The sequence below is a fragment of the Grampus griseus genome, assembly GCF_964374135.1.
Source record: "Grampus griseus genome assembly, chromosome: 11".
Lineage (NCBI taxonomy): Eukaryota > Metazoa > Chordata > Mammalia > Artiodactyla > Delphinidae > Grampus > Grampus griseus.
Window position 1 is genome coordinate 40,764,319 of NC_139005.1, and position 27,126 is coordinate 40,791,444.

Below are 27,126 nucleotides of genomic sequence, written 5' to 3' on the forward strand. Positions count from 1 at the left end.
TCTGACTCTCAATTCTCATCAGATGTCTGTATTTATGTTACATTTCCTTGTGGTTTGTTCTTTGATAACCTCTAGATAATCCTGAGTGGAAATGTTCGTTCTTTCTAATTCTTCCTCAAATTTATCAACTCCCAGTTCCCCTATCACCTCCCGATCATTTTTTGGTAAAATTTTTTATTTAGTCCACATTATCTTCTTTTTTCCTAATTAATTACATTGAAAAATACAAAATAAAAGCACAGTGAGGGAGGAATCAGAAAAAAATACATCAGACTTTTGTTTCCATCTGTTGTGAAATGAGAATCCATATTCCTTCTTTTTATCCTTTGGATTATTAACTATCTAATTTGAAAGCGCCATGTTTCTTAGCAGGGTAGTTTGGTTCATCCTAGCAAATCTGCTTACTTAATTTAAAAAAAAGAAATTAGTGACAGGTAATTCAATTTTATATTCACTATAACCCTCCAAAAAGGAATACAAAACCAGTGTTTTAATATGGGTTCTTTATCTGTTTAAGTCAAACCATTTTCTCTGTGCATGTTTACAGACAGAGTAGTTCATGTGTGCTAATCTGATTTCCTTCCTGTATGTATCATCTGACCATACAAATAAAAATAGCCCCTTTCTATTTTTTGTCCTCTGTTTAAAGGTAATTGAAATATGTTTTAAATAATTTCTCTAGTGAATGGCTGAAAACTTTATTTGGAGGGGATTTCTGCGTTATCTTTCACATGAAGGGAGATGATTTAAAAAAATTAACTCCTGACTGTAAATCCTGAAGCATTTAGATGCTCCTAAACTAAATTATTAATTCTGATTGCTTTCCTCTTAAGAGCCTTGGGAGAATTTTCATAACCTTTTCAGGTCGAGAACCTGTGGAGTTAGACCTGGTTTGAATCCTGGCTCTGCCATCCTCTGGCTCTGTAACCCTAATCCATGTCTCTCTTTTCTTTTCCATAAAAAGTTGAGAGTGATAGTTCTGGCTTTGTAAGGTTGTTGTGAGGAATAAATAAGACAAAAATTCACAGTGCCTCGCACAAAGCAAACACTTAAATGTTAGCTTTTATTATGATGATTTTTTTAACATCTTTATTGGAGTATAATTGCTTTACAATGGTGTGTGTGGTTTTTTTGTTTTTTTGTTTTTTTTGCGGTACGCGGGCCTCTCACTGTTGCAGACTCTCCCGTTGCAGAGCACAGGCTCCGGACGCGCAGGCTCAGCGGCCAAGGCTCACGGGCCCAGCCGCTCCGCGGCATGTGGGATCTTCCCGGACCAGGGCACGAACCTGTGTCCCCTGCATTGGCAGGCAGACTCTCAACCACTGCGCCACCAGGGAAGCCCTAAAATGGTGTGTTAGTTTCTGCTGTATAACAAAGTGAATCAGCTATACGTAAACATATATCCCCATATCTCCTCTCTCTTGCGTCTCCCTCCCATCCTCCCTATCCCACACCTCTAGGTGGTCACAAAGCACCTACCTGATCTCCCAGCGCTATGTGGCTGCTTCCCACTAGCTATCTATTTTACATTTGGTAGTGTATATATGTCCATGCCACTCTCTCACTTTGTCCCAGCTTCCCCTTCCCTGTGTCCTCAACTCCATTCTCTACGTCTGCGTCTTTATTCCTGTCCTGCCCCTAGGTTCTTCAGAACCTTTTTTTTTTAGATTCCATATATATGTGTTAGCATACGGTATTTTTCTCTTTCTGACTTACTTCACTCTGTATGACAGTCTGTAGGTCCATGTACCTCACTACAAATAACTCAATTTCGTTTCTTTTTGAAGCTGAGTAACATGGCATTGTATATATGTACCACATATTCTTTATCCATTCATCTGTCGATGGACACTTAGGTTGCTTCCATGTCCTGGCTATTGAAAATAGAGCTGCAGTGAACATTGTGGTACATGACTCTTTTTGAATTATGGTTTTCTCAGGGTATATGCCCAGTAATGGGACTGCTGGGTCATATGGTAGTTCTGATTTTAGTTTTTTAAGGAAACTCCATACTGTTCTCCATAGTGGCTGTATCAATTTACATTCCCACCAACAGTGCAGGAGGGTTCCCTTTTCTCCACACCCTCTCCAGCATTTATTGTTTGTAGATTTTTTAATGATGGCCATTCTGACTGCTGTGAGGTGATACCTCATTGTAGTTTTGATTTGCATTTCTCTAATGATTAGTGATGTTGAGCATCCTTTCATGTGTTTGTTGGCAATCTGTATATCTTCTTTAGAGAAATGTCTATTTAGTTCTTCTGCCCATTTTTGGATTGAGTTGTTTGTTTTTTTGATATTGAGCTGCACGAACTGCTTGTAAATTTTGGAGATTAATTCTTTGTCAGTTGCTTCATTTGCAAATATTTCTCCCATTCCAAGGGTTGTCTATTCATCTTGTTTATGTTTTCCTTTGCTGCGCAAAAGCTTTGAAGTTTCATTAGGTCCCATTTGTTTATTTTTGTTTTTATTTCCATTTCTCTAGGAGGTGGGTCAAAAAGAATCTTGCTGTGATTTATGTCATAGAGTGTTCTGCCTATGTTTTCCTCTAAGAGTTTGATAGTATCTGGCCTTACATTTAGGTCTTTAATCCGTTTTGAGTTTATCTTTGTGTATGGTGTTAGGGAGTGTTCTAATTTCATTGTTTTACATGTAGCTGTCCAATTTTCCCAGCACCACTTATTGAAGAGAATGTCTTTTCTCCACTGTATATTCTTGCCTCCTTTATCAAAACTAAGGTGACCATATGTGCGTGGGTTTATCTCTGGGCTTTCTATCCTGTTTCATTGATCTATATTTCTGTTTTTGTGCCAGTACCATGCTGTCTTGATTACTGTAGGTTTGTAGTATAGTCTGAAGTCTGGGAGCCTGATTCCTCCAGCTCCATTTTTCTTTCTCAAGATTGCTTTGGCTATTCAGGGTCTTTTGTGTTTCCATACACATTGTGAAATTTTTTGTTCTATTCTGTGGAAAATGCCATTGGTAGTTTGATAGGGATTGCCTTGAATCTGTAGATTGCTTTGGGTAGTATAGTCATTTTCACAATGTTGGTTCTTCCAGTCCAAGAACATGGTATATATCTCTCCATCTGTTTGTATCATCTTTAATTTCTTTCATCAGTGTCTTATAGTTTTCTGCATACAGGTCTTTTGTCTCCTTGGGTAGGTTTATTCCTAGGTATTTTATTCTTTTTGTTGCAGTGGTAAATGGGAGTGTTCCCTTAATTTCTCTTTAAGATTTTTCATCATTAGTGTACAGGAATGTGAGACATTTGTGTGCATTAATTTTGTATCCTGCTACTTTACCAAATTCATTGATTAGCTCTAGTAGTTTTCTGGTGGCATCTTTAGGATTCTCTATGTATAGTGTCATGTCATCTGCAAACAGTGACAGTTTTACTTCTTGTTTTCTGATTTGGATTCCTTTTATTTTGTTTTCTTCTCGGATTGCTGCGGCTAAAACTTCCAAAACTGTGTTGAATAATACTGGTGAGAGTGGACAACCTTGTCTTGTTCCTCATCTTAGAGGAAATGCTTTCAATTTTTCACCATTGAGAACGATGTTGGCTGTGGTTTTGTCATATGTGGCCTTTATTACATTGAGGTAGGTTCCCTCTGTGCCTACTTTCCGGAGATTTTCTATCATAAATGGGTGTTGAATTTTGTTGAAAGCTTTTTCTGCGTCTATTGAGATGATCATATAGTTTTTCTCCTTCAATTTGTTAATATGGTTTATCACATTGATTAATTTGCATATATTGAGGAATCCTTGCATTTCTGGGATAAACCCCACATGATCGTGGTGTATGAATGTGCTGTTGGATTCTGTTTGCTAGTATTTTGTTGAGGATTTTTGCATCTGTGTTCGTCAGTGCTATTGGCCTGTAGTTTTCTTTATTTGTGACATCTTTGTCTGGGTTTGGTATCACGGTGATGGTGGCCTCGTAGAATGAATTTGGGAGTGTTCCTCCCTCTGCTATATTTTGGAAGATTTTTGGAAGGATGGGTGTTAGCTCTCCTCTAAATGTTTGATAGAATTCACTTGTGAATCCCTTTGGTCCTGGACTTTTGTTTGTTGGAAGATTTTTAATCACAGTGTCAATTTCAGTGCTTGTGGTTGGTTTGTTTATATTTTCTATTTCTTCCTGGTTCAGTCTCAGGAGGTTGTGCTTTTCTAAGAATTTGTCCAGTTCTTCCAGGTTGTCCATTTTATTGGCATGTAATTGTTTGTAGTAATCTCTCATGATCCTTTGTATTTATGCAGTGTCAGTTGTTACTTCTCCTTTTTCATTTCTAATTCTATTGACTTGAGTTGTCTCCCTTTATTTCTTGATGGGTCTGGCTAGTGGTTTATCAATTTTGTTTATCTTCTCAAAGAATCAGATTTTAGTTTTATTGATCTTAGCTGTTGTTTCCTTCGTTTCTTTTTCATTTATTTCTGATCTGATCTTTATGACTTTTTTCCTTCTGCTAACTTTGGGGTTTTTTTGTTCCTCTTTCTCTAATTGCTTCAGGTGTAAGGTTAGGTTGTTTATTTGAGATTTTTCTTGTTTCTTGAGGTAGTATTATATTGCTATAAACATCCCTCTTAGAACTGCTTTTGCTGCATCCCATAGGTTTTGGGTCGTTGTGTTTTCACTGTCATTTGTTTCTAGGTATTTTTTAATTTCCTCTTTGATTTCTTCAGTGATCTCTTGGTTATGTAGTAGCGTATTGTTTAGCCTCCATGTGTTTGTATTTTTCACAGATTTTTTTCCTGTAATTCATATCCAGTCTCATAGCATTTTGGTCAGAAAAGATACTTTATATGATTTCCATTTTCTTAAATTTACCAAGGCTTGATTTGTGACCCAAGATATGATCTATCCTGGAAAATGTTCCATGAACACTTGAGAAGAAAGTGTATTCTGTTGTTTTTGGATGGAATGTCCTATAAATACTAATTAATTCCATCTTGTTTAATGTATCATTTAAAGCTTGTGTTTCCTTATTTATTTTCATTTTCAATGATCTGTCCATTGGTGAAAGTGGGGTGTTAAAATCCCCTACTATGATTGTGTTACTGTCGATTTCCCCTTTTATGGCTGTTAGCATTTGCCTTTTGTATTGAGGTGCTCCTATGTTGGGTGCATAAATATTTAGAATTGTTATATCTACTTCTTGGATCGATCCCTTGATCATTATGTAGTGTCCTTCTTTGTCTCTTGTAATACTCTTTATTTTAAAGTCTATTTTGTGTGATATGAGAATTACTACTCCAGCTTTCTTTTGATTTCCATTTGCATGGAATATCTTTTTCCATCCCCTCACTTTCAGTCTGTACGTGTCCCTAGGTCTGAAGTGGGTCTCTTATAGACAGCATATATACAGGTCTTGTTTTTGTACCTGTTCAGCTAGTCTATGTCTTTTGGTTGGAGCATTTAATCCATTTACATGTAAGGTAATTATCGATATGTATGTTCCTATTACCATTTTCTTAATTGTTTTGGGTTTGTTATTGTAGGTGTTTTCCTCCTCTTGTGTTTCCTGCCTAGGGAAGTTCCTTTAGCATTTGTGGTAGAGCTGGTTTGGTGGTGCTGAATTCTCTTAGCTTTTGCTTGTCTGTAAAGGTTTTAATTTCTCCATTGAATCTGAATGAGATCCTTGCTGGGTAAAGTAAATTGGTTGTAGGTTTTTCTCTTTCATCACTCTCAATATGTCCAGCTACTCCCTTCTGTCTTGCAGTTTCTGCTGAAGGATCAGCTGTTAATCTTATGAGGATTCCCTTGTATGTTATTTGTTGCTTTTACCTTGCTGCTTTTAATATTTTTTCTTTATATTTAATTATTGATAGTTTGATTAATATGTGTCTTGGCGTGTTTCTCCTTGGATTTATCCTGTATGGGACTCTCTGTGCTTCCTGGACTTGATTGACTGTCTCCTTTCCCATATTAGGAATGTTTTCAACTATAATCTCTTCAAATATTTTCTCTGTCCCTCTTTTTTCTCTTCTTCTTCTGGGACACCTATAATTCGAATGTTGGTACATTTAATGTTGTCCCAGAGGTCTCTGGGACTGTCCTCAATTCTTTTCATTCTTTATTCTGCTCTGCGGTAGTTATTTCCACTATTTTATCTTCCAGGTCACTTATCCGTTCTTCTGCCTCAGTTATTCTGCTATTGATATCCTTCTAGAGAAATTTTAATTCCATTTATTGTGTTGTTCATCATTGTTTGTTTGCTCTTTAGTTCTTCTAGGTCCTTGTTAAACGTTTCTTGTATTTTCTCCATTCTGTTTCCAAGATTTTGAATAATCTTTACTATCATTACTCTGAATTCTTTTTCAGGTAGACTGCCTATTTCCTCTTCATTTGTTTGGTCTGGTGGGTGTTTACTTTGCTCCTTCATTTGCTGCGTATTTCTCTGTCTTCTCACTTTGCTTAACTTACTGTGTTTGGGGTCTCCTTTTTGCAGGCTGCAGGTTCATAGTTCTCTTTTTTTTGGTGTCTGCCCCCAGTGGGTAAGGATGGTTCAGTGGGTTGTGTAGGCTTCCTTGTGGAGGGGACTGGTGTCTGTGTTCTGGTGGATGAGGCTGGATCTTGTCTTTCAGGTAGGCAGGACCACGTCCGGTGGTGTGTTTTGGGGTGTCTGTGAACTTACTGTGGTTTTAGCAGCCTCTCTGCTGATGAGTGGGGTTGTGTTCCTGTCTTGCTAGTTGTTTGGCATAGGGTGTCCAGCAGTGTAGCTTGCTGGTCGTTGAGTGGAGCTGGGTCTTAACGTTGAGATGGAGATCTCTGGGAGAGCTTTCACCATTTGATATTGCGTGGGGCTGGGAGATCTCTGGTGGACCAATGTCCTGAACTTGCCTCTCCCACCTCAGAGGCACAGCCCTGATGCCTGGCTGGAGCACCAAGAGCCTGGCATCCACACGGCTCAGAAGAAAAGGGAGGGAGGGAGGGAGGAAGGGAGTGGGGGGAGGGAGGGAGGGAAGAAAGAATAAAATAAAGTTATTAAAATAAAAAATATGTTATTAAAAATAAAAAAGTAATTCAAAAAAAGAAAGAGAGCAACCAAACAAAAAAACAAATCCACCAGTGATAACAAGTGCTAAAAACTATAGTAACAAACAAACAAACAAAATGGATAGACAGAACCCTAGGACAAATGGTAAAGGCTAAGCTATACAGACAAAATCACAGAAAGAAGCATACACATACACACTCACAAAAGGAGAAAAAGGAAAAATATATATATTTTTTAAAAAAAGGAAGAGAGCAACCAAATCAATAAACAAATCTATCAATGATAATAAGCTCTATGTACTAAACTAAGATAAACATAAAACCAGAAACAGATGCAGAAAGCAAACTCCAAGTCTACGGTTGTTCCCAAAGTCCACCCCCTCAATTTTGGGATGATTCTTTGTCTATTCAGGTACTCCACAGATGCAGGGTACATCAGGTTGACTGTGGAGATTTAATCCGCTGCTCCTGAGGCTGCTGGGAGACATTTCCCTTTCTCTTCTTTGTTCGCACAGCTCCTGTGGTTCAGCTTTGGATTTGGCCCTACCTCTGCGTGTAGGTTGTCTGAGGGCGTCTGTTCTTCGCTCAGACAGGACGGGGTTAAAGGAGCAGCTGAATCGGGGGCTCTGGCTCACTCAGGCCGGGAGGAGGGAGGGGTGCGGATGCGGGGCGAGCCTTCATTGGCAGAGGCCGGAGTGACGTTGCAACAGCCTGACGCGCGCTGTGCGTTCTCCTGGGGAAGTTGTCCCTGGGTCATGGGACCCTGACAGTGGCAGCTGCACAGGCTCCAGGAGGGGAGGTGTGGATAGTGACCTGTGCTTGCACACAGGCTTCTTGGTGGCTGCAGCAGCGGTCTTACCGTTTCATGCCCGTCACTGGTGTCCGCACTGGTAGCCGCGGCTCACGCCCGTCTCTGGAGCTCATTTAGGCGTTGCTCTGAATCCCCTCTCCTCGCGCATCCCGAAAGCATGGTCTCTTGCCTCTTAGGCAGGTCCAGACTTTTTCTCGGACTCCCTCCCAGCTAGCTGTGGCGCACTGGCCCCCCTCAGGCTGTGTTCACGCAGCCAACCCCAGTCCTCTCCCTGGGATCCGACCGAAGCCCGAGCCTCAGCTCCCAGCCCCCGCCCACCCTGGCAGGTGAGCAAACAAGCCTGTCGGGCTGGTGAGTGCTGGTTGGCACTGATCCTTCGTGCAGGAATCTCTCCACTTTGCCCTCTGCACCCCTGTTGCTGCACTCTCCTCTGTGGCTCCAAAGCTTCCCTCCCGCCCACCCCCTGTCTCCGCCAGTGAAGGGGCTGCCTACTGTGTGGAAACTTTTCCTCCTTCACAGCTCCCTCCCAGGGAGTTTCTTGCCTTTTGGGAAGTCTGAGGTCTTCTGCTAGCGTTCAGTAGGTGTTCTGTAGGAGCCGTTCCTCATGTAGATGTATTTTTGATGTATTTGTGGGGAGGAAGGTGATCTCCACGTCTCACTCCTCCCCCATCTTGAAGCTATCAAGGTATCAGAGGACCATACAGTCTCTGTCACAACTACTCAACTCTGCCTTTACAGAGTGAAAGCAGCCATAGGCTAACAGATGCATGTGGTTGTGTTCTGATAAAACTGTTTATAAGAAGAGACATGGGCTATTAGTTTGTTGACCCGTGTTCTAGAGAAATAAGACTTAGCAAATGAAACAAGGTGTGAATATATCAAGAATCAGTACAGGTCTTCTGGGAAATGGATTATCAATAGGATTTAGGTTGGTTAAAAACTTCCATTTATAACCCCAGACGTTACACTTAAAAGTCTCAGTGTTGAAATTGTTCTGCTCAGATATTTTATAATAAAACTCTCAGCTACTAGGAACCATCAAAAATAAACATTTCTAGATCCATAAAAGCACTTTAATAGAGAGCACCCTAAAATATACTATTCCTTGCCTTCTTAAAAACAGTATATAAGGGCTTCCCTGGTGGCGCAGTGGTTGAGAGTCCGCCTGCCGATGCAGGGGACGTGGGTTCGTGCCCCGGTCCGGGAAGATCCCACATGCCGTGGAGCAGCTGGGCCTGTGAGCCATGGCCGCTGAGCCTGCGCGTCCGGAGCCTGTGCTCCGCAACGGGAGAGGCCACAGCAGTGAGAGGCCCGCGTACTGCAAAAAAACACAAAAATAGTATATAAAAAAATAATCTTTTTTTAAAAAAGGAAACCTTTTTTATTACATCTTCTGACTTCGTGGGTCAGGAATTTGGGCAGGGCTCAGATGGGTGATTCTTATGCTCCACATGGTGTCACCTGGGGTCCGTCACTAAGTACTTTTCACCTGGTCTGTAAGGTCCAGGATGGCTTCAGTGACATGTCTGGTTTTTGGCAGAGGCAGATGGAAGGCTGGGCTCAGCTGGGACTGTGGACTAGAGGTCCTACACCTGGCTTCTCTAGCATGCTAACCGTTTTTTAAAATTGCTATGACTTTGTCGTTAAACATCTCAGTTCCTGTAGTACTGTGATTCCGTCAGCCTTTGCTGAGGTTTGTGGGGCTGTTACTTGCACTCCCCAGACCACTGTCTTTCAGTCTGCTTTTTTCTTTTTTGGGTTTCATAAGCCAATTCTTAGCTGTGGTCTGGAGCAATGCATTTGCTGGGTAGGTGACATCTTCCTATAGTGGGCACTTAATTTGCTGTGTGAAGGTACCCTTCTGGGCACAGCTAAATGATATTTAAGAAACTTAAAATACTCCTTAAAAGAAGCAGCAAATTCCTGCAATATGCGACAACATGGATGAACCTGGAAGACATGATACTGAGTGAATTAAGCCAATCATAGAAGGACAAATACTGTATGATTCCACTCATATGAGGAATCTAAAATAGTCAAACTCATAGAAGCAGAGAGTAGAATGGTGGCTGCCAGGGGTTTGGGAGTGGGGGAAATGGGGAGTTGCTACTCAGTGGGTAAAAAGTTTTAGTTACGCAGGATGAATAAGTTCCGGAGATCTGCCGTACGACATCATGCCTGTAGTTTACAATGCTGTACTGTACACTTAACAGTTTGTTAAAAGATTATATGTCATGTTAAATATTCTTACCACAGTTTAAAAAAAAATATGACTTAGGAGCTAACACCATTTGAAAAAAAAGGCACTAAAATGTCAGAACTTAAAGTGTTTCTCTTCTGCTTATTTTACTGCTTATTTTCTCTGCCCCATATTCTTGGTAAAACAGTAAATGTTGGGAGGACAGAATATAGGGACAGGCCAGGGACTAGAAAGGGATAAGTTCAATGGTGATTCCAGTTGGAAGAGGGGCTAGTAAGACGTGACTTGAAGGTGTGTTTGCACAATAACCACCCTAGTTTTGTTTTAATGACGTTTACTTGGAGTAACTTACGATGGGGAGGCCAAAGCTCCGCAAGCTATGCTTTGTGCAACTATGCAGGATTAGGGGGGCATGTACACCCCACCCCACCTGCCATTCTCCCATTTGACCAGTCCTTGGAGTCTCTGGAATGGCCTTTTCATTTACTTATATTTCCCGTCGCCTGTTGACAGTTACAGCTCCAAGATGATATTTTTTTAGCCTGGATGTCTTTGTAGCTTTTTAACATATTTACGTTAAATAAAGCTCTCTGACCCTTTACTGGAGATGGGGTAATAGTACCTACCTCAAAGTTTGTGGAAATGCTGTAAAGTGCTCAGAAAACATCAGCTATTATTGTCATCTGATAACCATCTTCCAAACTTCCTGTTTCAGAAACTGATTCAGCAGTACAGAAAGAACATAGAAACCAGACACCTGCTCCATCTGCAGCTCAAACTTCCGCTCCTTCTAAGTACCACCGAAGTCGATCTGGGGGAGCCAGGGATGAACGATACCGATCAGGTGAGAGGGAACTGAAAATTACCAGTGGAACAGTTTTTACTAACTGTAGTGTGAACTGTATATCCTGAGATATATGTTTGTTTTACTTTTTTCCCTTGAAGTGCCAACAGGTGTATATTAACTAGTACCTGTTACGTGCCAGGTGTAGTAGATAACTCTTATTTGCTGGGGATACAGCCCCAAATAAGACATTTCTGCCCTCAAGGGCAGAAGAGGAGCCAGGCAAGTACAAAGGCACTGTGCATAAATAAGAAGGCAGAGGGCTAGGGTCTCATGGGATGGTACTGGGAGAACTCAGTAGGCTCTGTTTGAAGAGACATATCCTTCTGTGTTTGCCAGAGCTGTTGATTAGTCTCTTGACTGAGGGAGCTGGAACAAAAACTCAACAGTGAAATTTCAGATTGGTAAATTCTTAAACTTTATTTCTTCTCACCCAGGAAAAACCCATGGGAAAGGAAAAGGTGATGTGCTGTGGCTGGCAGTGGGGGCATGCTCCTGCCACACCGTGTCCAGCACTGATGAGCAAAAATGAATCATAGACCCTCAGGGGGACGTGTGGCCTAGTGAGCTCATCCCATGCCCACCTGCTGTCCACTGCACTAGGATAGTCTCCGCAGCATGTTTATTGTTTTAAGGACTAGCAGAATTAAGCCAGAAGACTAACTGGAATGTTATTTTACTTTCTCCAGATTTTTGTCTCCCTTATACCAGCCAAGGTTACCTTATCCTTTTCTTGAATTGAAAAACAGGGTTTATATCAACCCTCTCAGAAACTGCTTTAGAGGATGGTTATTTTGTGAGCTGATATTATTAGATATATATTTTCACACACTGGAAGGAAGGAGGGAATGAGAAGTGTTCAGTCAGAAAGATAGAGGTTGCATGCCACAACAGAATCTCCCCTTGTACCAAACCTGGTGTTGAGTGATCAGAGGAGGCTTTCTCAGAGAATAAAACATCTGAACGATGTCATGGCAGCCAGACAGAGTTAGGGAAATAGCATCAGATAGTAAACCTGAAAGTAGTTCATTATGACTGAAACTTAGAAAGCAAGGGCCCAGAACGAGGTGGGAGATGAGGCTAGAAGATGATCAGAGACTTGAGGAATCTTGAATACCGTTGAAGGATTTTCAGCAGAGCAGTAACACAGATTTGTAATCTGTTCTAGTAACTTGCGCCAGCTGCACAGGGCCTAACATACCTAAGAGGTAAATAAATATTTTGGAGAAAGGAAGGAAAAAAAGTAGTATTAGTTAGGGAATGGATTAGAGGGACGTAAAGCTAGATTTGGAAAAACATATCAGGAGCTCCTGTTTGTCACCAAGACCCCAGCCCGATTTCCCAGCACCTGGTGTTGCTTTTAGAGGCTGGGGCTCAGGTGCTGCAGGAGCAGCAGGTTCTAACCAGTCCAGAAGGGCTCTAGCCTGTACAGCTCTCATCCCTGGCCTTCTGGGAAGATTTTTGTTTTTTGTTTTAACTTTGACTTTCTCTTTGGTTTTACAGCAGATAACAAAAGGATTAGTAAGGAACCCCAAAGAGGATTCTCTATACTCTATGTCCAAGCTGATCACATAGAGAAAAAAGGCTTTAGCCAGCTGATTCAATAGTGTAAAACTTTGATGTACACCTACCAAAACCCAACTATCCTTTTTTTCTTTAATATCCTTATTTATTTGTTTGTTTGTTTATTTATTTATTTATGGCTGCATAGGGTCTTCGTTGCTGCGTGCAGGCTTTCTCTAGCTGTGGCGAGCGGGGGCTACTCTTTGTTGCAGTGCGTGGGCTTCTCGTTGTGGTGGCTTCTCTCTTGCGGAGCATGGGCTCTAGGCATGCGGGCTTCGGTAGTTGTGGCTCATGGGCTCTAGAGCACGGGCTCAGTAGTTGTGATGCACAGACTTAGTTGCTCCACAGCATGTGGGATCTTCCCAGACCAGGGATCGAACCCGTGTTCCCTGCATTGGCAGGCGGATTCTTAACCACTGCGCCACCAGGGAAGCCCCAACTATCTTTTATACCAATTCTTTCAGATTTACCCCCAATATTAGAAAGTATACTCTGTGAATCAAACACTGGTTAGCAGACTGTGGTTAGGTGCAGGGGTATTGAAGAGGGTTTAATAGTTGGGTCTCGGTTATTTGTCTCACTAGGACTTTTTTTTTTAGGGTAGTAGCGAGAAGAAGGCCAGAGAGTAGGTAAAGTAGGGAACAGAGGTGATTTTAAAACCCTGAAGATATTGAAAGTTATGAGAGTTCTGCAATACTGTCATGAGCGGGGAACATGAAAGAGGAGGCCTGCAAGCATGAATTTTGGCTAAACATCACATTTTTCCATGTTAGGGTGTGCCCAACTAAATAACAAAGCAAAGCTGAGCACACGACGAGAATTCTAGCTTTGGTGAGTAAGAAGAAACCAATGGTAGCCGCAGAAGTAGAGCAAATAAGTTGTAGAAATCTATGGGACTGGAACTTCGCCTCTTTGCCGCTCCATTCATAGGAAGGGTTACGTTTACATGTCACATGCAAAAATAGCTTAAGAATGGAGGGTATGTTTAGAAAAAATTACAAGCATTCAGATTAAAGTGATGGGTACACAGAAAGGATTTAATATTGATTTCAGTGAATGTAACTTGAAAATCCTCTCTTATTTGGTGGAGGCTTATTAATACCTACCACATTTCAACTAATCATAATCAAATCTAAATAGACTTAGTGTTTCATGTTTCAGACATGGTGTAAAGAGCTTTTATTTATTCAGAGTTTAGATTATCTGCCCTTATTCTGTTCTTTGTGCTTAGCCAAGAGGGTCTGACATTTCAAATACACTAATTTAGTACCTCCTTTACCTGCCCATCAAAGCAGGATACACACATGTGTTATGGTCACAAGTGTAGTCACAGTCAGTGCCTGAGATGGAAGGTCGCTCTGACAACTTCTTTAATGTTAATCTTTTGAGCAGTTAGCTCAAACAAAACAACAAAACAAAAAAAGGCCTTTAAAGGAGCAGTTGTATCACCTTATTCAGCTCAAACGTTCGTGCTGGAAAATGAAACCCAGCTTTCTGGTGCTCCTGGCAGAGATATCCAAAGTCAGCCGCGTCTGGGGACTGAACTTCGGAAGTGATTTCTCTATCAGAGATCAAGATGAATTGTATACTGCTGAATGAGTCAAATCCAGTCACAAGAGCTGCCTGTTCTTATCGATAAAGAGGCTTTGCTAACACAGGAACTGTGAACATCTCCTTTTGACACACGTGTATGGGCCAGGGCTTCTCATGTTAGGAAATAAATGGGTGGTTTGATTTGTTCTGTGGTCGATGCTAAGAATCCTTATGGCAGAGAAGAACATGCTCTTTAATTATTACTTATCCAGATATCATGGGCCTTCTAAAGCTTGACTAATGTGAACAAGTCCCTAGTTTTCGCAGGTTTGCTTTCACATGTTTCATGTCTCGTGCAGCAGTACTTTTGACTAAAAAGTATGAGCATTTAATGTGCCGTCTTTCTGTTGAGAAAGTGCTTTTTCTCAGTATAAGCGATTATTCATTGGTTTTCCAAGACAGCTAAGAACCATAGTTTCATCTAATATAAGAAGGACACTTTTCACATTCTAGCATACCTGAAAGCAGGATATCTTTTAAACATTTTTTTTTTTTGGCTCTGCCATGTGTGTTGTGGGATCTTAGTTCCCTGACCAGGGATTGAACATGGGCTCTCAGCAGTGAGAGCACGGAGTCCTAACCACTGGACCGCCAGGGAATTCCCTCAGGATATCTTTTTTTTTTTTTTTTTTAATCTGGACGATATCTTTTATATAAGGTGGCATCATAGATTCAGTAAAATGACAATCTTGATTCAACTAAGTAAACCTCAGGGACACTAAAATAGTATAATAAATATAAATGCAGTATAAAATTATTTCATTTCAGAGACAAAAGTACGTTGGTACTGTGGTCTTAAAAGTAACAGCACAACAGTTTGGCACTATCTTTTAAACTTTAAGTATTCATACACTTTGACCCAGAAATTCTCCTTCTAAGAATTTGCACCTACGTATGTACACAAAAATATATATATACGAAAATGTTTGTTATCGTATTGTTCATAATAAATACAATGATTAAATAAGTTATAGTAGGTCCACACAATGGAATTCTGTGAAAGCTGGTTTAAAACTTCTGTGAAGGCTCGTGGAAAAACAATGAGGTTATTAGATTTATTTGAGCAGATATGGAGAGATGTACAAAATACATTTTTAAGTAATAAATACAAGACAGTATGTAGCATATGATCTAAATTTTGTAAATATTAATACTAACAGTTACATATATTATTATGTACACAGATACAGAAATCTGGGAAAATATATACCAGACTATTGAGGTGGGATTATTTCTGGGAAGTGATGGGTCTAGGGAAAATTTTCACTGCAGCATTATATGTGTTTAGGTCTTTCCCCAATATGTATATTAATTTTTTCCAGGATTTTTGTTGTTGTGGTAAAATGCAAAATGCATATAACAAAATTTATGTATATTAATTTTAAACAAAAAATAACAAAGATTGTTTTCTTTTTTTAAATCGAGGTATAATTGACATATAACAAGACATTAGTTTCAGGTATATACCATAATGACTTAATATTTGTATGTATTGTGAAGTGATCACCACAATAGGTTTCATTAACATCTGTCGCCTTTCATAGTTACAAAAATTTCTTTTTCTTGTGATGACAACTTTTAAGACGTTCTCTTTTAGCAACTTTCAAATGTGCAATACAGTATTATTAACTATAGTCACCATTCCATCCCATGACTTATTTATTTTCTAACTGGAAGTTTGTAAAAGATAGTTATTAAGGTGATATCCCTGGATAAAATATTTAAAGCCTTACATCAGTTGTTCTTAGTGATTTTTACTCTAAGTGTGGATTTTTCTGACTTAATTCTGTGAGCTAAATGCAACAATAACTACCTCTGTCACCTTGAGAACTTTCTTTCTCTATGCAAATATGATCTCTGATATGGTGACATTTGCCAAGGTGGCTGCCACTGGCACACCAGGACCATTTTATTTCTTTAGTAATACACTTCCTCATACCAAGGAAGATAAATTGAGTTCAGTTCAGTTAAGCAAGCATTTATTATAGACCTCCTATGAGTTGAGCACAGTTGAGATGCTAGAGAAACACAGGACTCCTTTCTTAAACACAGAAATCCTTTATACAAGGTAGAGGCAGCATAGAAGAGGGGGTGACAGGGGAAGGAGCCCCTGGGCACCAGGCACTGTCAGCGGCAGGCTTCGTGGAGGTGGTGAAGTCCGAGCCATTTTGAACAATGAATAACTGTTTGCTATATAGATATTCCAGGCTAAAGAAACATAATTTGTAAAGGCAGGGGAATGTGAAATGCAAAATTAAAATTTCACTGCTCCTCCCCACCAGCAGATAGAGTAGTGCCAAAATTAATGTGATATCCTAATGTTCCAGAAGTTAATAGTTGCTGCCTCTGCCATAATTAAAGATGTGAAAGTGATCAGTACCTTAGAAATCGGTAAAAATTGCATGACTACTAATTGGCTTACAGGTAACTCCTTGAACTCTACTTCTCTACCTAAACGACTCAACCTGCCCACACATCTGCCTTTCAATCTGTCCTCATCTATCTGTCTGTCTGTCTATAAGTAGTGTCCTAGCAGGTAAGGGCACTTGGTGTCTGTTCTGCCCCTGGTCCTTAACGCCCAGCTGTGCCACTTATGTACCATGTCTTAACCACTTCATAACAACAAGCCAAGGATAGGAGCAGCTACTTAAAAAATGTAAAATAACATTTTCCACTTAACTTTTTGGGAAAGATGACAAAACATGGCCCAGTATTGTCCACAGATGTGGGGAAATGGACAGTCTCTCACCTCGTTGGTAGAAGTGTTATTTCTTTTATTACTAATGAGACTGGACATTTTATTTTATTTTATTTTATTTTATTTGCGGTACGCGAGCCTCTCACTGTTGTGGCCTCTCCCGTTGCAGAGCACAGGCTCCGGACGCGCAGGCTCAGCGGCCATGGCTCACGGGCCCAGCCGCTCCATGGCATGTGGGATCCTCCCAGACCAGGGCACGAACCCGTGTCCCCTGCATCGGCAGGCGGACTCTCAACCACTGCGCCACCAGGGAAGCCCCAAGACTGGACATTTTAGAATATGTTTATTTTCCATTTGTGCTGCCTCTGTAAACTACCTGTCCATTGCCTACGCCTATTTTTTTTCTAAGTTGGGTTCTTTTTTTTTTTTCTTATTTGTAAGAGTTTTTCTAATCCTAGGGATGCTAACATTTAAATTAACTAGAGGTATTAACCAACACAAAGAGACAAGAGAAATCAATTAGAGGTGTAAGAATTAGAAAAGAGGTGAAGCTGTATTTGCAGTTGGTATGATAATTCATTTTAAAAACCCAGGAGAATTGATGACAGAATTAATGAAATAATTTAGTCAAGTAGCAAGATCTGAAACTAGTATAGAAACCAGTAGCCTTCATATATGCAAACAATAACTGGTCAAAAGATATAATGGTAGAGCAAACCTCATTTACAAAAGCAATAAAGAAGATAAAACGTATTTAGGAATAAACTTCAGGACTGTGTAAAATCTTTATAAAGGAAACTTTAAAACACTCTGAATGACACAAAGTAGACATGATAAATGGAAAGGCATCCCTTGTTCTTAGATAGGATGATTCAACATCACAAAAATGTTAGGACTCCAAAAATTAGTTTATAAGTTTAATCCAATTCCAATAAAAACACTATCAAATTTATTTATGGAGCTAGAAAAGATATTTTTGAAGTTCATTTGGAACAATAAACACGTAAGGATAGCTAGGAAACACTGAGAAAGAAAACCTAAAAGATATTAAAATATACTCCAAAGACTGTATAATTGAAACAGTGTGGTATGGCATACAAATTGGCAGACAGACCATTGGAATAGAATAACAAGTTCAGAAATAGACCAAAGTACATCTGGGATTTATTATATGATAAAGATAGCATTGTGAATCACTTGGGTGAAAAAGTACTTTTTAGTAAACAATGCTAGGACAACAGGAAAAAGATTAAGTAAATCCATACCTCACACCATATACAAGCAAAAACTTCAAATGGATCAGAGATCTACAAGTAAAAAAGAAACCATATAAATACCTAAAGAAAATATTAGTCAATTTTTTAATAATCTAAGCTTATGGAAAGCCTATGGGAAGGCTTTCTGAGACTCAAAATCGAGATGTGATACAACGACACAAAAATTTTTTTACTGAGGTAAAAACACATAACATAGAATTACCCTCTTAAAATTTTTAAGTGTACATTATATTGTTAACCATATGCACATTGTTGTACAACAGCTCTTTAGAACCTTTTCATCTTGCATGACCGAAACTTTATACTCATTGATCAACAACTCTGTTTCTCCCTCCTGCAGCCAACCACCATTCTACTCCCTACATCTATGAATTTGAGTACTTTAGGTACTTCTTATAAGTGGTATATATTTGTTTTGTGTGTGTGGGTGACTGGCTTATTTCACTTAGCATGTCAGTGTTGTAGCATATGACAGGATTTTCTTCTTTTTTAAAGCTGAGTAATAGTCTATTGTATGTATATACCACATTTTCTTTATTCATTCATCCACTCATGAACATTTAGGTTGCTTCCACATCTTGGCTATTGTAAATATGCTGCAATGAACATGGTTGTGCAAATATCTCTTCAAGACCCTGCTTTCAGTTCTTTTGGATATATACCCCAAAAGTAGGATTGTTTTGGGTAGTTCTATTTTTAATTTTTTTGTGGAACCTCCATACTGTTTTCCATAGCAACTGTAACATTACAGTCGCACCAAGAGTGCACAAAGGTTCCAATTTCTTCACCTCCCTGCCAACATTTGTGATTTTCTGGGTTTTCTTGGTTTTTTTAAAAGTGACCATTTTGTCTTCTTTGGAGAAATATCTGTTCAAGTCCCTTGCCCATTTAAAATTGGGTTATTTGAGATTTTGTTGTTGTTATTGAGTTGTAGGAGTTCTTTACATATTCTACCTATTAACTCCTTATCGAGTATATGGTTTGCAAATATGTTCTCTGATTCAATAGGTTGCCTTTTCACTCTGTTGTTTCCTTTGTTGTGCAGAAGTTTTAAAGTTTGGTGTAGTCCTATTTCTATTTTCTGCTTGGATGTCCAAGCAAATTATTACCCATTCCAAGGTCATGAAGTTTTTTCCCCTGTGTTTTCTTCTAGGGGTTTTATAGTTTCAGGTCTTATGTTTAGGTCTTTAATTCATTTTGATTAATTTTTGTATATGGTGAAAGGTAAGGGTCCAACTTCATTCTTTTACATATGGATATTACAGTTTCTCCAGCACCATTTGTTTCTATCAAGACTATCGTTTCCCTGTTGTATAGTCTTGACACCCTTGTTGAAGACCGTTTGACCATATACACCAAGATAATTTCTGGGCTCTCCGGTCTGTTCCATTGTTCTACATGTCTGTCTTGATGCCAATATCATGGTCTTGGTTACTGTAACTTTGTGATGTGTTTTGAAATCAGGAAGGGTGAAGCCTTTAGCTTTGTTTTTCTTTCTCAAGATTGTTTTGGCTATTTGGAGTCTTTTGAGATTCCATATGCATTTGGGAATTTTGTTTTGTTAATTCTTCAAAAAGTGCCATTGGGATTTTGATAGAAATTACATTAAATCTCTAGATTGCTTTGGGTAATATGGACATTTTAACAATATTAAGTCTTCTAACCCATGAACATAGGATGTCTTTCCATTTATTTTTGTCTCCTATTTCTTTCATCAATGTTTTATAGCGTATACATCTTTCACCTCCTTGGTTATGTTTATTCCTAAGTGTTTTATTCTTTTTGATGCTATTGTAAATAAGATTTTTTTTTTACTTTTCAGATGATTTGTTTTTAGTGTTCAGAAATACAACTGATTCTTGTATGTTGATTTTCTATCCTGCAATTGCTGAATTTGTTTATTAGTTCTAACAGTTTTTTTTTTTTCTAAAAGTTTTATATGTGAGATCTCACGGGTTTCCTACATATAACATCATGTCTTCCACAAACAGAAACAGTTTTACTTCTTCTTTTCCAATTTGGATGCATTTTATTTCTTTTTCTTACCTAATTGTTCTGGCTATGATGTCCAGTACTGTGTTGAAAGAGTGTGAGAGTGGGCATCCTTGCCTTATTCCTTAGGAGGAAAAGCTTTCAGCTTTTCACTGTTGAATATGACTGTGGGTTTTTCATGTATGATCATTATTATCTTGAGCTAATTTCCTTCTGTTCCTGGTTTGTAGCATGTTTTTATCATAAAAGGATGTTAATTTTGTCAGATGCTTTTTCTGCATCTGTTGAGATGATCATATGAGTTTTGACCTTTGTTCTATTAGAGTTTTACAGATATTGAGTTGAATTTGTTCACATTTGTTGAATCAGCTTAGGTATGGTATGTATGGTCTTTTTAATGGTCATGCTGTATGGTCCTTTTAATGTGCTGTTGAATTCGGTTTGTTAGTATTTTGTTCAGGAATTTTGCATTAATAATCAGGGATTTTGGTGTGTAGTTTTCTTTTCTTGTAGTATCTTTGCCAGGCTTTGGTATCAGGATAAGGCTGGCCTTATAAAATGAATTTGGAAATGTTCCCTCCTCTTCAGGTTTTTGGAAGAGTTTGAGAAGAATTGGTGTTAATTCTTCTTAAAGTGTTTTGTAGAATTCTCCAGTGACACCTGGGCTTTTCTTTCTTGGAAGGTTTTTGGTTACAGAGTCAGTCTCCTTATTAGTAATCAGTCTGTTCCAATCTTCTGTTTCTTCATGATTTAATCTTGGTAGGTTATATGTTTTCTAGGGACTTGTCCATTTCTTTTAGGTTATCCAATTTATGGTGCATAATTATTCAGTGTCTTATAATCTTTTTTATTTCTGTGACATCAGTTGAAATATTTCCTCTTTCATTTCTGATTTTAGTTATTTGTCTTTTCTTAATCTAGCTAAAATTTTGTCAACTTCGTTCATCTTTTCAAAAAATTAACTCTTATTTTTGTTGATTGTTTTCAATTGTTTTTTTTATTCTCTATTTTGTTTATTTCTACTCAAATCCTTGTTATTTCCTCCTTTTGCTAACTTTGGTTTTAATTTGGTCTTTTCTGAGTTCCTGCAGTTGTGCATTTAGGTTGCTAATTTGAAATCTTACATAAATTTTTTATTAAAAAACAACGTTTGCGTGGCAATAAACCACTGCAAACAATATCAAATGACAAACTGAAAGAAAATATTTCTAACATATCTCAGAGATAAAGGGCTAATATCCTTTATATATGAAAAACTTTTAAAAATCAAACGAAAATAGGGGCTTCCCTGGTGGTGCAGTGGTTGAGAGTCCACCTGTGGATGCGGGGGACATGGGTTCGTGCCCTGGTCCGGGAGGATCCCACATGCCGCGGAGCGGCTGGGCCCGTGAGCCATGGCCGCTGAGCCTGCATGTCTGGAACCTGTGCTCCGCAATGGGAGAGGCCACAACAGTGAGAGGCCCGTGTACTGAAAAAAAAAAAAAAAAAAAAATCAAGGGAAAATAAACTGAGAATCCCAATGGAAAAATGGTAAAGTGACATGAACATTCACTTCACTTTCAAACAAACAAATATTAAATGGCTCTAAAATCCTCTGTAAAGATGTTTAATCTCACTAATGATAAAAGAGGTGCAAATTTAAAGTATACTGAGGGAATTTCCCTGGCAGTCCAGTGGTTAGGACTCCACGCTTCCACTGCAGGGGGCATGGGTTCGATCCCCGGTTGGGGAACTAAGGTCTTGCATGCCGCACAGTGCAGCCAAAGAAAAACAAAAAATAACATAAAATAGTACCATTTCTCAGCCACTGAACTGGCAACAGTGAAAAGGTAGATAACACACTTTGAAGGTGAGGCTATGGGGAAACAGGCACACCTATACATTGTTGATAGTACTACAATATGACAAAGCTCTTTCAGAGGGGAATTTGGCAAGATGTAACAAAATTTAAAACGTATTCAATTTTTGATTTAGGAGTCTCACTTGTAAGAGGTTATCCTGAAGATATATTGTCATCAGTATAAAAATACATTTGCACAAGGCTGTTTGTTGTATCATTATTTGTAATTGTAAAATATTGGAAACACTTAAATGCCCACACATAGGATAGTAGTAGAATAAACTGTGGTATACAATGGAGTGCTATCTATGCTGCTTTAAAGAATGAAAAAGATCTCTAGTAGCTGATACAGAATGAATTCCAGGATCTATTGTTAAGTGAAAAAAGCATAGTGCAAAACAGTATATATTGTATGCTACCTTTTGTGTATGAAAGACAGGGATATGAGAAAATATGGTTATTTGTTGCAAAAAGAAATATAGGCAGGATAAATCAATAAGGAGATTGATTACCTATAGAGAAGGTAGAATTGGGATAGAAGTGGTTATTGGGGGTAGTGACACATCTTTAAGTTTACCTTTTGGTATAGTTTTGACTTTTGGAACCATGTTAATTAAAGAAAAACTGTATGTTTACTCACAGTATTCCTGACATCTAGTGTGTGGGTTTTCCACACTGAGCAATTCTCCAGTTCTCTGCAGACACCAACTAAGTATCCTACAATTTAATTCAATTTTGACATTAGCTACCTGGAGTTAGTGCAGACCCCAGAGGCTTATTCCCACAAGACTCTCCCCACCTTTAGACGCCAATCACAAGTACAGATTTTCCTCGACTTACAATGGGGTTACATCCCAATAAACCTATCGTAAGTTGAAAATATTGTAAGTTGAAATGCATTTAATACATCTAACCTACCGAACGTCATAGCTTAGCCTGATCTGCCTTAAACGTGCTCAGAGCACTTACATTAGCCTACAGTTGGGCAAATGGAATGGCTGTATGGTTACAGAATTGTTATAAGTGTATCCGTTGTTTACCTTTGTGATCTTGTAGCTTGCTGCCACTGCCTAGCATCACGAGAGAGAATCATACCCAGGAAAAGATAGTTCAGAATTCGAAGTACGGTTTCTATTGCATGCATATTGCTTTTATACCGTTGTAAAGTCAAAAAATCATAAGTTGAATTATCATAAGTTGGGGACTGTTTGTAGTGGGTGCCCACATTACCCATACTTCTGTCCATCTTGGCTACAGATGAAGATTCCCACAACCCCCTCCTCAGGGTTGATTATTTGTTATAATGGCTCACCGAACCCAGGGAAATACTTTGCTTAACGTTACCAGTTTATTATAAAGGATACAAATGATCAGCCAGATAAAGAGGTACATAGGGCAAGGTCCAGAAGGGTCCCAAACCCAAGAGCTTCCATCCCTGTGGAGTTTAGGGTACACCACCCTGGTGGCACGAGGATGTGTTCACCAACCGAGAAGCTCTCCAAACCCCTTACTTCAGGGTTTTTTATGAAGGCTCCATTACCTAGGCATGCTTGACTAAATAATTGGCCATTGGTGATTAGCTCAATCCCAAGTCCCTTTCCCCTCCCCAGAGGATGGAGCATGGGGCTGAAAGTTCTAAGCCTCTAATCATAACGTAGTCTGTCTGGTGACCAGCCCCCACCCAGAAGCGATCCAGGAGCCCACCAAGAGTTGCCTCATTAGAACAAAAGACATTCCTGTCACTCGGGAAATTACAGGGTTTTAGGAGCTCAGTGTCAGGAACCCAGGCAGAGACCAAATGTATGTTTCTTATTGTGTCACATAATGTTTAATCCACACTTTGGAAAGGACCTGTGGAATACAAAGAAAAACAAATGAACCTAACAGTATTACTCAAAGAATAATATAACCACCGAAGGGGGGAGGGGTGAGAACTAACCCAAATAGCTTTTTTTTTTTTTTTTAATATTTATTTATCTTTGGCTGCATTGGGTCTTCGTTGCTGCGCGTGGGCTTTCTCTAGTTGCGGCGAGCGGCGGCTACTCTTCATTGCAGTGTGCGGGCTTCTCATTGCGGTGGCTTCTCTTGTTGCGGAGCACGTACTCTAGGCGCACGGGCTTCAGAAGTTGTGGCTTGCGGGCTCTAGAGCACAGGCTCAGTAGTTGTGGTGCATGGGCTTAGTTGCTCTGCAGCATGTGGGATCTTCCCAGACCAGGGCTCAAACCTGTGTTCCCTGCATTGACAGGTGGATTCTTAACTACTGCATCACCAGGGAAGCCCCCCAAATAGCTTTTTTTTTTCCCCAAATAGCTTTTTGAACACAGTACTTTAATTTAGTCTAAAGACAAAAAGAACTCAAATATTGAACTCTAGTTAGATTTACCTTTCATAGGAATTTTGAAACTTTCTGTGTATTGTGGCATTTAATGAATGAGTAAAATATATTGATTATACTGTGAACCAGGTGTTTTACTGTTAGAGAAGGGAGTTTACAAATGGAAAGGGGAAGATTGGAATGAATTCTGTGGTGTTGAATTGGAATTGTAGGTATTAATATGAACTCATGGTTTTTAATATAGATGAAAATAGATATAGATACATATGTGTGTATATTGGTTTATGTTTATATTCCTTTATCCACTGAAAAGGCTTAGAAGAAAGACCCCAATAGCAGTGAGCACTCCTAGTTCTAGGATCTTGGTTTCTAAATACCATTCTTCACTAAGAGGAGCCAGAGCTCCTTGGAGAAATGTATAATTCCAGTGCTGGAGCAGGGAACATACCAGATGAGCATGGATCATCTTATACCACAAAACAAAGAACATTCAAAGTGACCAGAATACATCAAAAGGATATAAGAAGTGGTTTGAAGGGGCTTCTTTTGGCCAAAGCTGGGATATGTGAGCATCAAAATAAGTAACGATAGTAACAGACTAGTCATGGAATAAAATGAGAATTGATAGGTCCAAATATAAATAAATAAATGGTGATATAAATAAATAAATAGTGGAGAAAGGAAAGCTTTTTCTTAGAAGAGAATACCAACTAATAAATACAGAAGGAATGTTGGAGTTATGAAACCACCATTTTGTAACCATTATAATAATTGATTCAGCCAAGAATTATCAATGGATGCTGAAACTAGTGGGTGAACGTTTAAGGAAGTATGTAACATTTACATAGTCTCAAAAGTATTCACCCATAAATTATTTATTAATTACACAAAGGAAAGAATAGTAACTTACAGTAGATTAATTTAGCAGACACCATCTTAACTAAGTAAAGTCATTATTACCAGTAGCAGGGCAGATGCATCTTGATATCTTGTTTCAGGAAGATACATTACTTCTGTGGTATTCCTGCAAAAATGCATAACCTAAATCCAATTCTGAGGAAATATCAACAAACCAAAATTAAAGGACATTCTACAGTGTAACTAGTCTGTACACAAATGTCAAGGTAATACAAGATAAAAGTTGAGAAACTGTTACAGATTATAGGATGATAAAGAGACATGACAACTAAATGTAATGTGTGATTCTGTATAGTGTCCCGGATCAGGAAAAAAGGGGGAAAATTGTAGATGACATTATTGGGACAGTTGACTAAGTTGGAATATGGGTTGTGGGTTAGATAATAGTTTGTATCAATTTTGAATTTCTGGATTTTGATAAATGCACTGTGGCTATATAAGAAAAAAATCCTCCTTCTTAGGAAATACGTTTCAGCAGTTGTTGGAATTAATCCTAAAGAAATAGGATTAGACATATGTGCTAAAATGAAAATACTGAATTATTCTTGTGGATAGTTGTATGAATAGTAGCAAAAATTTGGAAACACAGTTATTTAAATAAATCATGGCACATTTATACAGTGAAATACTACACAGCCCTTTAAAATTATATTGTAGACCTGCATTTACATAGAAAGATGTTTCTAGTTATGTTAGTGAAGGTTTTTGGGTTGCATGAAATAGGATAACTCAGTCTAGCTTAAATGGCTGGGGTAGTTTATAGAAGCAAAGGAACAGCTGAGAAATCTCCAGGAAGGAGAGACAGCTCTGGGGATCTCAACCTTGAAGTTCAAGAACTTTCCTTCTTTCTAGGGCACTGCCATTCAAGTGACTCCACTCTGGGAGCTGTGGTTTCTTGATTCAGAGTTTCAATTCCCCCCTCTCCCCAAAACAATCCGATTGGTCCAGCTCTTACAAGGGACAGGCCTTTAAAGGTCATTTGCTTATGTAGATTGGGCCCATTCGTTGAGAATAGGAAATCATTGTGATCCAGGAAGCCACCTCAGATGTTATCTACCTCAGTAGGATTTTATAAGAGTTAAAAAAATCAAAGCACAGTACAAAATACTGTGTATAGTATGATCCTATTTTGTACAAGTGTAGATTGAGTTTTGGGATGGGAGTGGAGAATCAGGAGTTCTGCCTGGGTATGCTATTTTGCGATTCCTATTAGACATTCAGGTGGAGAGCTGAATTCTTTTGTGGCCAGAGTGGCAAACAAGTACCATCAGCCCTTATATTTTCTAGATCAAAATCAGCCCTTCTCTTCCTGTGGTATAGAACTGAGGAGTCTCAACCCCTTTCAGACAGCTAAGCAAATCCTAAATTTGAAGAACAGAGAGTGTCCTGTAGGCACCTGCACAGCACGCATTCCGTTCAGAGGTCGGGTCCCCACCGGGCCCAGATCCGCGTTAGACTTTTCCTTTCTCTCCACCCCCATCTCCATCAGCTCCTTCTCTGCTGTGTTAAGCAGTCTCATTATCATTCTCGGCTTCATTTTCCTCCCCTGTAAATTATCCTGGACTACTTCTTTTGTCTCTTTTTCATATTCATTTTTGTTATAACGCAAATGATAAATAAAACTCACCTAAACATCCCTTTTTAACGATTGAGGCAGTGATAGTTCAGCTCACAGAAGTAAACACTTTGAGAACCAGGACCTAATAAATGCAAATGTTTAATCTTTCAGATATCCACACAGAAGCAGTTCAAGCTGCGCTGGCAAAGCATAAAGAACAGAAAATGGCTTTGCCCATGCCAACCAAAAGGCGGTCCACATTTGTCCAGTCTCCCGCGGATGCCTGCACACCTCCCGGTAGGTTTATCAGAAGCTTTCTGTCTGACAGTTACTACTTCGATGTTTCTCAAATGACTTCTGCTTTTTCTTTTCTGAGGCAGGAGCCAGAACTCCTCTCCTGTCATCAGAGGTGTATGAGAGTACACACTGAAGGTGACAGGTTTTGATTGTTGCATCATAAACCACACACAAAGAGAGGCCTCAAGAGTAAAGCTATT

At 39.1% G+C, this 27,126-nt stretch overlaps 1 protein-coding gene across 1 annotated transcript in view; it reads left to right on the forward strand.

The window, feature by feature from the left end:
• Positions 1 to 27,126, forward strand: part of DIP2B (disco interacting protein 2 homolog B) — a 236,959-nt gene that overhangs the window by 132,330 nt on the left and 77,503 nt on the right. Inside the window, exons 3-4 of the mRNA XM_082664954.1 lie at positions 10,727 to 10,855; positions 26,801 to 26,926. Coding sequence (XP_082521080.1) covers positions 10,727 to 10,855; positions 26,801 to 26,926 — 255 coding nt within the window. The remainder of the gene's footprint in view (positions 1 to 10,726; positions 10,856 to 26,800; positions 26,927 to 27,126) is intronic.